The sequence below is a fragment of the Salvelinus namaycush genome, chromosome 27 (genome assembly GCF_016432855.1).
Source record: "Salvelinus namaycush isolate Seneca chromosome 27, SaNama_1.0, whole genome shotgun sequence".
Classification (NCBI taxonomy): Eukaryota; Metazoa; Chordata; class Actinopteri; order Salmoniformes; family Salmonidae; genus Salvelinus; species Salvelinus namaycush.
The window spans coordinates 26,571,895-26,585,562 of NC_052333.1; the positions used below are offsets into that span (position 1 = coordinate 26,571,895).

Genomic DNA, 13,668 nt, shown 5'->3' on the forward strand with positions numbered 1-13,668 from the left:
GACAGGTCTATTTTATTTTCAGGACAATCAGTAGACCTGATTGCCAACTCTATTTCTAACAAGTAAAAAATGGAAGCTCTGCTGCTACCTCCTGGAGAAAAAATAAAGTATTATTTTTCTGGCATTGTCAATTGTGCTATTGATCCTAGCTGCTGTGCTGTTCTTTTCCTATATAAAAAAGTTAATTCACTAATTCATATTTATCTCATTCTAAGATGGAAGGTGTGCCTCCCCGTTGTCCTCGCGGCCCCAGACCCCTTCCAATGGGCTGGCTTATGATTCCCCCGGTTGGAACCTACGCCGCTCGATGAGAACCGGGAGTCAGCGCTACATGTTTGACCAGGAGGAGGTAGGATGAATACCTACATCTTGTTCACCAGAGACAAACACATGCAGGACATGGCAGACAACCACAGTCCTGCTGATTTTCATTTCTCCCTAGCTCTTAATTGGTCAGTGAATGTATTTGATTGACTAGAGAGTCTACCTGATGGGTTGATAGTCCACATTGATCACTGATTTATTTACCTACAGGTACAGTATATTTGGAAAGTATTCAGACCCCTTCAATATTTCCACATTTTGTTATTGTTACAGCCTTATTCTAAAATGGATAAAATAAATGTTTTTCCTCATAAATCTACACACAATACCCAATAATGACAAAGCGAAAACAGGATTTTAGAAACATTTTCAAATTTATAATTTTTTAATAACAAAAATACCTTATTTACATAAGTATTCAAATACTTTGCTATGATACTCGAAATTGAGCTCAGGTGCGTCCTGTTACCATTGATCATCCTTGAGATGTTTCTAGAACTTGATTGGAATTCACCTGTGTGGACATGATTTGGAAAGGTACACACCTGTCTATATAAGGTCCCACAGTTGACAGTGCATGTCAGAGCAAAAACCAAGTCATGAGGTCGAAGGAATTGTCTGTAGAGCTCCGAGATAGGATTGTGTCGAGGCATAGATCTGGGAACCAAGACGGTCCCCAAGAACAAAGTGGCCTCCATCAATCTTAAATGGACAAAGTTTTGAACCACCAAGACTCTTCATAGAGCTGGTCGCCCAGCCAAACTGAGCAGTTTGGGGAGAAGGGCCTTGGTCAGGGAGGTGACCAAGAACCCGATGGTCACTCTGACAGGGCTCCAGAGTTGCTCTGTGGAGATGGGAGGAACTTTCCTGAAGGACAACCATCTCTGCAGCACTCCACCAATCAGGCCTTTATGGTAGAGTGGCCAGACGGAAGCCACTCCTCAGTAAAAGGGTCATGACAGCCCGCTTGGAGTTTGCCAAAAGGCACCTAAAGGACTCTCAGACCATGAGAAAAAAGATTCTCTGGTCTGATGAAACCAAGATTGAACTCTTTGGCCTGAATGCCAAGCATCACATCTGGAGGAAACCGGGCACCATCCCTACGGTGAAGCATGGTAGTAGCAGCATCATGCTGTGGGGATGTTTTTCAGCGGCAGGGACTGGGAGAATAGTCAGGGTCGAGGGAAAGATGAACAGAGTATAGTAAAGATAGATCGTTGATGAAAGCCTGCTCCAGAGCACTCAGGACCTCAGATGGGGGCAAAGGTTCACCTTCCAATAGGACAACGACAAAAAGCACACAGCCAAGACAACGCAGGAGTTGCTTCGGGACAAGTCTCTGAATGTCCTTGAGTGGCCCAGCCAGTGCCCGGACTTGAACCCAATCAAACATCTCTTGAGAGACCTGAAAATAGCTCTGCAGCAACGCTCCCCATGCAATCTGACAGAGATTGAGAGGATCTGAAGAGAAGAATGGAAGAAACTCCCCAACAACAGGTGTGCCAAGCTTGTAGCGTCATACCCAAGATGACTCAAGGCTGTAATCACTGCCAAAGGTGATTCAACAAAGTACTGGGTAAAGAGTCTGAATACTTATGTAAATGTGATATCAGGTTTTTTTTGTAATACATTTGCAAACATTTGTAAAAACCTGTTTTTGCTTTGTCATTACGGGGTATTGTGTGTAGATTGATGAGGAAAAACACTATTTCATCAATTTTAGAATAAGGCTGTAACGTAACAAAATGTGGAAAAGGTCAAAGGGTCTGAATACTTTCCGAATGCACTGTATATGGGTATGGTGCACTAGCTTAACACACCTAACCCCTGTTTGGATTGGAGTGTTGTCCCTAACCAATAAAGGTACCATTTAGATAATTTGAGTAACCAGGCTAGGTCCTACTTTTTTTCTGTTACTGAACTTTCAGGGCCAAACCGTATTAAAGGTGATGTGTTTAAACTTTATAACGCTACTAGAGAGTCCATACACCAGGCTACCTAGGTCTTTATCAGTCTCCGATTGAGAGACAGGGGCGAAAAACGAGGTACCGCAGTGGGCAGCTAATACAGGTTGTATTGAATGAGGTGTCGAATGGGCGCCAAATTCTGATATTTTTACAGCACTAATTGTCTTTCACCTATCACATCAGAGCTCACGCAGAGCTGGTCTGATTGATCAAAATACCTTTGAGTGAAAAAAAGATCAGAATTGGCTGCCTGTGTAAACGCAGCCATAGAGCTGTACATCCACATTATATCCCTAGCGCAATTATTTATTTTAAGTTCTGTGTTTCCATTAGGTCCAAGTGGGGGTATTGAATTATTTAGTTAATATGAGGTGTCTCATCAAGTGGGTAAGAGCAGATTTAAGGAATAGCTAGTATAAAGAACAGCAAGCATGTTATTGTTTGATACCATTTTGTTGTATTTTTTTCTTTTCTTTCCCCTACTTGAATACTCCTATTTTACAACCCTTATATGGACTGATGCTGGAAATTAGCACAAGCTAATGCATTCATGATGCAATGCAATGTATCAGTGTTTTGTTAGTTCCGAGTAGGAAAGTAGAATTGGGCAGATTTGTGGAATACGTCACGGGCCCATCAATAACAGAGAAGCCCAGATGTGAGAGATGAAGTCCCAAAACTAGCCATTGGAGGGAGACATTATTCAGCTTTACAATGTGGTATCCCAAAATAATCGTTCCTCTTCTTAATTGATATGGCAGGTACTCTTACAAAGACCCCCCCAGTCAGGGAGACAATTTTTTATTGTAAATTGAACCTGATCGTAATCATACACAGGTGATTCATATGAATTGTTTGAGGGTTAGGGTTTTCTATGAAAATGAGAGGAATTCCTCTACTTATATAACCTTTTCCTTAAGTGTGTATCTAGATGGGATAGGGGATTACATTAATCTATTGATCTGAGAACATAGTGTACAAGCATTTAATATAGTTCATTATTAATTATAGTCATACAAAACATCCCCAATATGTATTTTACTTGCTGCACCTACTGGGGTAGTGCACTTAAAAAAGATGTGCAGTACTGTACTTCTGAATAAAGGAAAACAGCTATTCAACTTACATTCAACTTAGTAGATCTTAAGTCAATTGGAATGGCAATTTGTCATTGCTAATGTTACCTGAGCTCAATTTTTTGGTGTTTTCTGCTATTTACTATGGCACAGTATCACAATGTGAATAGAATTTCTCTCTCTAAACTTCAGCACTTTCTGGTGATGCAGTTACCAGTGCTGGCTCATGTCACCTGGCTGGGGAAATACCTGTGGGAGAAGCTATTTCGGACCACACACTCTTGTCGTTTCACTGTCCATTAGCCAAGGGCTCTTTGCCCCAGCTAACAGCAGAACCCATTAAATATAATGTACAGTAGCTCTCCAAGTTCATTGAGGTTGTGCTGAGACATCTACTTTTCTCTCTGTGGTATGTCAAACAACTGTATATAGTCAAATGAACTCAATGAAATATGTGGGATGGAATATTTTAATTCAGTGCAATATTTGGGAAAATGTTACAATTTCAACGAATAAGAGAAGCAACAAAGCTAGCATTTACAGAGAGCATAGGGGACATAAGAATGGCTCACAAATGATGTAATATGACACTTAATACAGTATGTGCGGCATGGTTTTAGAGGTCACAGTAACCTACAGTATATGATAAATTCATATTTTCAGAGACAAGGTCAACAAGCCTGATTTTGAAGAGATATTGGCAGCTCTGAAGTTTACATAGTTAAAGTGACTTGAGTTGCCTCCGGTCTCATGATTTCAGGAAATGATACAAGACTGATGGTTAGTAATATGATGAAATACAATACAAAACATTAAATACAATACAAACATTAAAGGTATAGTCTGGGATTTTGAAATCTTTACAATGGTAATTTAAATGAATGGATATTTATTTACCAATTGATTCCTAAAGAATATAACTTCTAAATGCATCATGAGCTTAGCACAACATCCGTTCTATATAATAATCCAAATAAGGTGACATTGTTTACAAGCAACACACATATAAACAATCAATGTATATTTTCTAAATGTGTAAAACGATAATGTGGATGTCAGTCTGTGCTGTTTAAGAATTTGAGAGGGTTTACATTTCCCTATCCCCATCCCTCAGCTGTATACCAATGCAAGTGGCAGTTTATTGTTTTATTAAACACCAGAATGTAGCTTTAATGCCAACCTATTCACTTTGTTAACTATTTGTTTCACATAGAGACAAAGTGCTTCTGGGTAAGGCTTTGCGTGTTGAAAAGCAATTTGACCTGTAAACCACATTGGGACTGTGTTGTGCTAGCCTTTATTTTAAGTGTGGGTGGAAAATGCCCCTGGTCCTTGAGATGCTCAACTCTCAACGATCTGGATTTCAGTAGGGGAGGTTTTCAGTTTATTGCTTTATTATGTTAAATACACAAATATCAAGTAATATGAAGCTAACTCTGAAACATTTACACCAGTGAAATTGACGTAAATAAATACAAATAAAAAACATTTAGCTTTGTTACACAACTAACTTTTTCTTATACATGATATGCTCTGGTTTGATATGATCATTTAGCATAAATGAAATGATCCATAGTTTAAGATCCTGTGCAATCACCTTTTTCTTACAGTACAACAGCTAAACAAAGTGAGGCTTTAGTGCCCAACACAAGTGATTTATACAGTATGTAGGAAAAGTGCTAGGAGGAGCGATGGTCAGGCGTGGAGTGTCCAAGGCACAATCTTTAGAGATGGGTTTTCAGCCGGACCTTGACCTATCTGACCTCCTGTTCTTACCTTAGGTTCACCCTTTACTGATGCATGAGCGTCGCTCAGGCTCTCAGCGCAGTGAGCGCACCAAGCTGCTCCGAAGGACAGTCAGTGTGCCGGTGGAGGGGAGAAATCAGCACCCTGAGATAGGTATGTAGAACCCATACCGAAAAGATTTGTACTGGATTGCAAAGTGCAAACTATGTAAGTGCATTGCAGTTCAATAGCACCAATTCAAATACATAGTTTTTTTTCTGGATATCTGCAAGCTCTGGTTTGGTACATGCATCCTTGCAGTTCCCAAGCCATTGTATTTGTTGGAGACAAATGAAATACAGCGCTATGAAAGCATACTGTTGGTTACCCTTCTTTTTTGCACTCCTTCTCTGTGCCTTTTTATGTGTCAGTGAAATCAAATTATATATTATAAACCCTCAGTAGCACACATTCAAGGTCACATCTCGAATACAGTAAATAAGAAGTGCCCACTTGCAGTTTAAGTACTGTAGTCTTTTGTTGTTTAAGTGATGCATTGACGTGATGCGCTATGTCAAACAACACTTTGACGGTATTGGTATTTGTCAGCTTCAAAATATTATAAGTATTTTTCATTATACTACTATACTACTACCACAAAACACCAGAAAACTGCCAAAAAAGAGTAGAACCAGCTCACCTGCTTTTACGCTATGATTTACCTATGAGATGTTCAATGTTTCTTTTGAAAAAAATGATTCAAAAGGAATAGTTTCACCATATTAAAATGAGAGTTCAGTTCACATAACAGGGTTGACCTTAAAATGAGGGACAGACGTAAATGAATCACTAATCACATGAAATAAATAATAATCTTCAGAAATTACTTTGTCAAAGCAATAAAATAAGTAGGGCTTTACAATGATGGTGAAAACTTGGAGAAATGTCAGGATTAAGTTAAATCTTCCTGGCAGTCACAGAGGGTGCATGGAGGCACATTTCAAAATGCTAAACTTTTGCACTTTAGCAAATCTGATTTATTGAATTATCCATATCCTGCCTCCAGCTGTTTGCTTAGAAATTCTAGGGACAATTAGGAGGCCTGCATCTTGTGACCGTAGCGTACGTGTAGGTATGTACGGCAGGACCAACTCGGAAAGATAGGTAGGAGCAAGCCCATGTAACGCTTTATAGGTTAACAGTAAAACCTTGAAATCAGCCCTTGCCTTAAAACTTCTACTTGCACACAATCCCAGATCCGGGAGCACCCCCATCAGTAAAAAAGCTGACTAGCATAGCCTAGCATAGCGTCACAAGTAAATACTAGCATCTAAATATCATTAAATCACAAGTCCAAGACACCAGATGAAAGATACACATCTTGTGAATCCAGCCATCATTTCTGATTTTTAAAATGTTTTACAGGGAAGACACAATATGTAAATCTATTAGCTAACCACGATAGCAAAAGACACAACTTTTTTTTCCCACCATTTTTTTCCTGCATAGGTAGCTATCACAATTTCGACCAAATAAAAATATAAATAGCCACTAACCAAGAAACAACTTCATCAGATGACAGTCTGATAACATATTTATTGTATAGCATATGTTTTGTTAGAAAAATGTGCATATTTCAGGTATAAATCATAGTTTACCATTGCAGCCACCATCACAACTCTCACCAAAGCAACTAGAATAACTACAGAGACCAACGTGAATTACCTAAATACTCATCATAAAACATTTATGAAAAATACACAGCGTACAGCAAATGAAAGACAAAGATCTTGTGAATCCAGCCAATATTTCAGATTTTTTAAGTGTTTTACAGCGAAAACACAATATAGCATTATATTAGCTTACTACAATAGCCAACCACACAACAGCATTGATTCAAGCCAACAATAGCGATAACGAATAAACCAGCAAAAGATAATAATTTTTTCACTAACCTTCTCAAACTTCTTCAGATGACAGTCCTATAACATCATATTACACAATACATATAGAGTTTGTTCGAAAATGTGCATATTTAGCGGCACAAATCGTGGTTATACAATGAGAATAGTAGCCAAGCTGCCAACAATATGTCGGGAGAAATCTTGGGAGAGGCACCTAATCTAATCAGTAACTAAATTTAAACTTGACTAAAAAATACAGGTTGGACAGCAAATGAAAGATACATTAGTTCGTAGTGCAATCGCTGTGTTAGATTTTTAAAATTAACGTTACTACGACATACAGCGTGCGTTAAAGCGAGACCGCACCGAAATTAATGGCGGAATATGAGTTTTACATTTTTCAACAGAACAACGAATTAACATCATAAATAGTTCTTACTTTTTAATGAGCTCCCATCAGAATCTTGGGCAAGTTGTCCTTTTTCCAAAAGAATCGTTGCTCGGTTGTAGATTGTCGCCTTCAACTTTGGAATTAGCAGTAAAGTAGCATTAGCCATGTGGGCCAGACGTGCCCAACTCCCTAGAACGCAGCACAAATAAATACCCGAAAATCGCAATATACTGATATAAACTGATATAACTCGGTTTAAAATAACAACATTATGATGTCTTTAACACCTATATCGAATAAAATCAGAGCCGGATATATCTAAGGGCTATAACGGGAGCTTTCTAGAACGCCATCCTGAGGTCTGTCTTGCGCCATGGCGAAGGGAAGAAAGAGAGGACCCCACGTTGCCAGCCCATTTATAAGGCCTCAGATCTGCCTAGCAACTCCATTCCAATTCTCACTATTTGCTGACATCCAGGGGAAGGCGTATGCAGTGCATCTCAACCAATAGAAGACATGCAAATTAATAAACCGACCTCAGAACAGCCTGCAGATTTCAGATTTCTCACTTCCTCATAGGAAAATTGCTCCAACTCGAGTTCTGTTTTACTCACAGATATAATTTAAACGGTTTTAGAAACTAGAGAGTGTTTTCTATCCAATAGTAATAATAATATGCATATTGTACGAGCAAGAATTGAGTACGAGGCAGTTTAATTTGGGAACGAAATTATTTAAAAGTGCAAACAGCACCCCCTATTGAGAAAAGGTTATTAACAGGAAGCCAGTGTAGGGAAGCTAGCACTGGAGTAATATGATCAAATTTCTTGGTTCTAGTCAGGATTCTAGCAGCCGTATTTAGCACTAACTGAAGTTTATTTAGTGCTTTATCCGGGTAGCCGGAAAGTAGAGCATTGCAGTAGTCTAACCTAGAAGTAACAAATGCATGGATTAATTTTTCTGCATCATTTTTGGACAGAAAATTTCTGATTTTTGCAATGTTACGTAGATGGAAAAAAGCTGTCATCCAAGCTACTCAATACTGTCCCTGCAGCCATAAGAAGTTAACAAGAAATTTGTGGAGTGGTTGAAAATTTTGATTTAATGACTCCAACCTAAGTGTATGTAAACTTCCGAATTCAACTGTATATACAGTACCAGTCAAAAGTTTGTACTCACCATTTCATTCAAGGGTTTTTCTTTATTTTTACAATTTTTTACATAGTAAAGTAATAGTGAAGACATCAAACTATGAAATAACACATGTGGAATCATGTAGTAAACAAAAAAGTGTTAAACAAATCAAAATATATTTTATATTTGAGATTTTTCAAAGTAGCCACCCTTTGCCTTGATGACAGTTTTGCACACTCTAGGCATTCTCTCAACCACCTTCATGAGGTAGTCACCTGGAATGTATTTTAATTAACAGGTGTGCCTTGTTAAACATAAATTTGCGGAATTTCATTCCTTCTTAATGTGTTTGAGCCAATCAGTTGTGTTGTGACAAGGTAGGGGTGGTGTACAGAATATAGCCCTATTTGGTAAAAGACCAAGTCCATATTATGGCAAGAATAGCTCAAATAAGCAAAGAGAAAGGACAGTCTTCATTACTTTAAGACATGAAGGTCTGTGAATCCGTAAAATTTCAAGAACTTTTAAAGTTAAAGTATTGTCTCAAAAACCATCAAGCACTATGATGAAACTGGCTCTCAAGTAACAGACACATCTCAACATCAACTGTTCAGAGGACACTGTGTGAATCAGGCCTTCATGGTCGAATTGCTGCAAAGAACCACTACTAAAGGACACCAATAAGAAGAAGAGACTTGCTTGGGCCAAGAAACACAAGCAATGGACATTAGACCGGTGGAAATATGTCCTTTGGTCTGATGAGTCCAAATTTTAGATTTTTGGTTCCAACCGCCTTGTCTTTGTGAGACGCAGAATAGGTGAACTGATGATCTCCGCATGTGTGGTTCCCACCGTGAAGCATGGAGGAGGTGTGATGGTATGGAGGTGCTTTGCTGATGACACTTTCAGTGATTTATTTAGAATTTAAGGCACACTTAAGCAGCATGGCTATCACAGCATTCTGCAGCGATACTCCATCCCATCTGGTTTGTGCTTAGCGGGACTATCATCTGTTTTTCAACAGGACAATGACTCAACACACCTCCAGGCTGTGTAAGGACTATTTGAGCAAGAAGGAGAGTGATGGAGTGCAGCATCAGATGACCTGGCCTCCACAATCACCCGACCTCAAACCAATTGAGATGGTTGGGATGAGTTGGACCGCAGAGTGAAGGAAAAGCAGCCAACAAGTTCTCAGCATATGTATGTGGGAACTCCTTGAAGACTATTGGAAAAGCATTCCAGGTGATGCTGGTTGAGAGAATGCCAAGAGTTTGCAAAGCTGTCATCAAGGAAAAGGGTGGCTACTTTGAATAATCCTTTTTGGGTTATTTCATAGTTTTGATGTCTTCACTATTATTCTACAATGTAGAAAATAGTAAAAATAAAGAAAAACCCTTGAATGAGTAGGTGTGTCCAAACTTTTGACTGGTACTGTATATATACAGTGCCCTCGAAGTATTCACTTACAAAACGTGGGTGATACAATTGGTGCTCTTGCAGTCGCAGCGCAACGAGGGAAGAACACCATCAGATGTTTTACACATCAGCAGTGTCCTGTGATTGGTTTGAATCTGTACTTTAACGATATCCTACAATACATTGGGCCCCATTTGGTCTATGTAAAAAAAGCAGCACTTGTGCCAAATGAGGTCCTACACTGCCCGTATGAAACTATAGGTTGTATGAAATTCATACAAATCAAACCTGAACTGTACATCAGTTCAAACATGCATCTTTCGTAATGCATGAATGCTTTTACACTGAACAATTTGATACTTTTCTAGATATTCCTAGTAACCAGTTTTGATGAAATAGGGTAATGCCCAATTCAAATGTGATTTTTTTTTTGTCTTGACATCAGCTGACAAGTGTCTTTTTGTGCCATTTTTTAAAATTTATTTGACCTTTATTTAACTAGGCAAGAGTTTAGAACAAATTCTTATTTTCAATGACAGCCTAGGAACAGTGGGTTAACCCTCCTTGATCAGGGGCAGAACAACAGAGTTTTACCTTGTCAGCTTGGGGATCGATCTTGCAACCTTTTGATTACAAGTCCAACGCTCTAACCAATAGGCTACCTTTCGCCCCAAACTAGCCAGTTTTAGTAGCAATTACGTATCAGGCATTTTAATAGTCCAGGAGATGAGCACAGATAAACCTTGATATGATAATAGGCATTTTCCGTGTATGTTTAAAATAAAGGAATTATAATAATATAGTGGGGGGAAATAAACTGATACTGCAACATTACCGAGGTCAAAGTACATCTCTCTCCTAATGGTAACCATGGTAATAACCAGGCTGAAGTCTGTTAAATAGTAACCCGTTCAGTTTATTTTTACGCCACCATTGCTTTGACCTATCTCTCTTCTCACTCCATGTTCCTCTATTTTCCTCCTCTTCAAGTAAAAATCTCCTTTTGTGCTGCCTGCAGTTAAAAGGAGAATATTCATAGTCATACAGTACAGTTGTCATGGAAACTGGGAATACTGATTTATCCCCCACATGTCTGGCTTGGTTGGATCCAGGAACCATGATTGGCTAACACCGTCCCATCTGGACTAAACTACTGTAGAACATGGAACAGGTTGTCAGAATACAATTTTTGCAGTTATGTGTTCATTCAAAGATGTGTGTAATAAGAATCCTTCAGTTTAGTGAGGGTGTTTTGTTTAACAAAAGCCATCTGCATCAGTGGTTGAATTACGTGTTATACGTTTAGACCTACTCTATCCATTGTTGATCAACAACAAACTAGAATGGTCCAAACACACCAAGACAGTCGTGAAGAGGACACGACAAAGCCTATTCCCCCTCAGGAAACTAAAAAGATTTGGCATGGATCCTGAGATCCTCAAAAGGTTCTACAGCTGCAACATCGAGAGCATCGTGACTGGTTGCATCACTGCCTGGTAAGGCAACTGCTCGGCTTCTGACCGCAAGGCACTACATAGGGTAGTGCGTACGGCCCAGTACATCACTGGGGCTAAGCTGCCTGCCATCCAGGACCTCTACACCAGGCGGTGTCAGAGGAAGGCCCAAAAAAGAGTCAAAGACCCCAGCCACCCCAGTCATGGACTGTTCTCTCTACTACCACATGGCAAGCGGTACCGAAATGCCAAGTCTAGGACAAAAAGGCTTCTCAACAGTTTTTACCCTCAAGCCATAAGACTCCTGAACAGGTAATCAAATGGCTACCTGGACTATTTGCATTGTGTGCCCCCCCACCCCAACCCCTCCTTTTACGCTGCTGCTACTCTCTGTTTATCATATATGCATAGTCACTTTAACTATACATTCATGTACATACTACCTAATTGGGCCGACCAACCAGTGCTCCAGCACAGTGGCTAACCGGGCTATCTGCATTGTGTCCCACCCGCCAACCCCTCTTTTATGCTACTGCTACTCTCTGTTCATCATATATGCATAGCCACTTTAACCATATCTACATGTACATACTACCTCAATCAGCCTGACTAACCGGTGTCTGTATGTAGCCTCACAACTTTTATAGCCTCGCTACTGTATATAGCCTGTCTTTTTACTGTTGTTTTATTTCTTTACCTACCTATTGTTCACCTAATACCTTTTTTGCACTATTGGTTAGAGCCTGTAAGTAAGCATTTCACTGTATGGTTCTGTAAGGTTTACCTGTTGTATTCGGCGCACGTGACAAACTTTGATAGAAATGTAGGGCATGGAGTTTGCTTTCAATTCTTTCAGCATTCCAAGCCCAAACTTCACCGTAACCCTGTAGGAAAATTATATCTCTCAAAATGCTTAGCATTTTGTTTCTTGGTGTGGCAGCATGTGGGATGAAGTGCTGCTGCTACAGATCTACTAGATTCAGAGAGACAGCATTTGTGTGTAAGTGGTCTTCAATCCTGGTCCTTTGACACCCAGGATGTGTACAGTAGGTGTTTGTTCTAGCCCAGCTCGAACACAACTGATCAAGCCCTTGATTAGTTAAATCAGGTTTGTTATTACTGGTCTTCAACAAAGGGCTACACATCCAGTTGATCGCCAGGACCAGGGTTGAACAACACACGTCTGTGGGTAATAAATGAAGTGCACATGCTGCTGCTGCTGGAGGAGCATCTTTTGAACAGATGGAGATATCCTATGTAGTCAAATATGATTTATCAACCGTGTTGGTTGGTTTCCTAAGCCAATGCCTCAATGACAATGTATAACTGTCAGTATTCTTCAGAGACGGAATACATATAAATGACTGAAGAGTCAAATATAAAGGTCGACTGACAGTATGCTATAGCTGCCAAAATATCACCCTGTAGACACATATTTTCAAATACAGTGCCTTCAGAAAGTATTAATACCCCTTGACTTATTCCACATTTTGTGTTACAGCCTGAATTCAAAATGAATTAATGTTGTATTTTTCTACCCATCTGTACACAATACCCCTTAATGACAAACTGACTTTTTTTAATGTTTGCAAATTTATAAAAAAATATGTATACAGATATATCTCATTTACATAGGTATTCACACCCCTAAGTCAATACATGTTAGAATAACCTTTGGCAGGGATTACAGCTGTGAGGCTTTCTGGTAAGTGTCTAAGAGCTTTCCACACCTGGATTGTACAATATTTTCGCCATTATTCTTTTAAAAATTCTTCAAGTTCTGTCATTTTTAAGTCTTGCCATGGATTGTCAAACAGATTTAAGTGAAAACTGTAACTCGGCCACTCAGGAACATTCACTGTCTTCTTGGTAAGCAACTCCAGTGTAGATTTGACCTTGTGTTGTAGGTTATTGTCCTACTGAAAGGTGAATTCATCTCCCAATGTGTGGTGGAAAGCAGACTGAACTAGGATTTCCTCTGGGATTTTGCCTGTTCTTAACGCCATTCTGTTTCTTTTTTATCCTGAAAAACTGAGTCCATAACGATTGCAAGCATACCCATAACATGATCAAATCAAATCAATGCTTGAAAATATGGAGAGTGGTACTCAGTAATGTGTTGTATTGAATTTGCCCAAAACATAATACTTTGTATTCAGGAGAAAAATAGAATTGCTTTGCCAAATTTTTTACAGTATTACTTTAGTGCCTTGCTGCAAACAGGATGCATGTTTTGGAAGATTGTATTCTGTACAGACTTCCTTCTTTTCACTC

General features: G+C 39.3%; 1 protein-coding gene across 1 annotated transcript in view; it reads left to right on the plus strand.

Annotated features, from left to right (window-relative positions):
• The first annotated feature begins 215 nt into the window (after nt 1-215).
• Nucleotides 216-13,668, plus strand: part of LOC120022309 (ras/Rap GTPase-activating protein SynGAP-like) — a 58,428-nt gene continuing 44,975 nt past the window's right edge. Inside the window, exons 1-2 of the mRNA XM_038966208.1 lie at nt 216-349; nt 5,149-5,266. Coding sequence (XP_038822136.1) covers nt 308-349; nt 5,149-5,266 — 160 coding nt within the window. The 5' untranslated portion in view covers nt 216-307. The remainder of the gene's footprint in view (nt 350-5,148; nt 5,267-13,668) is intronic.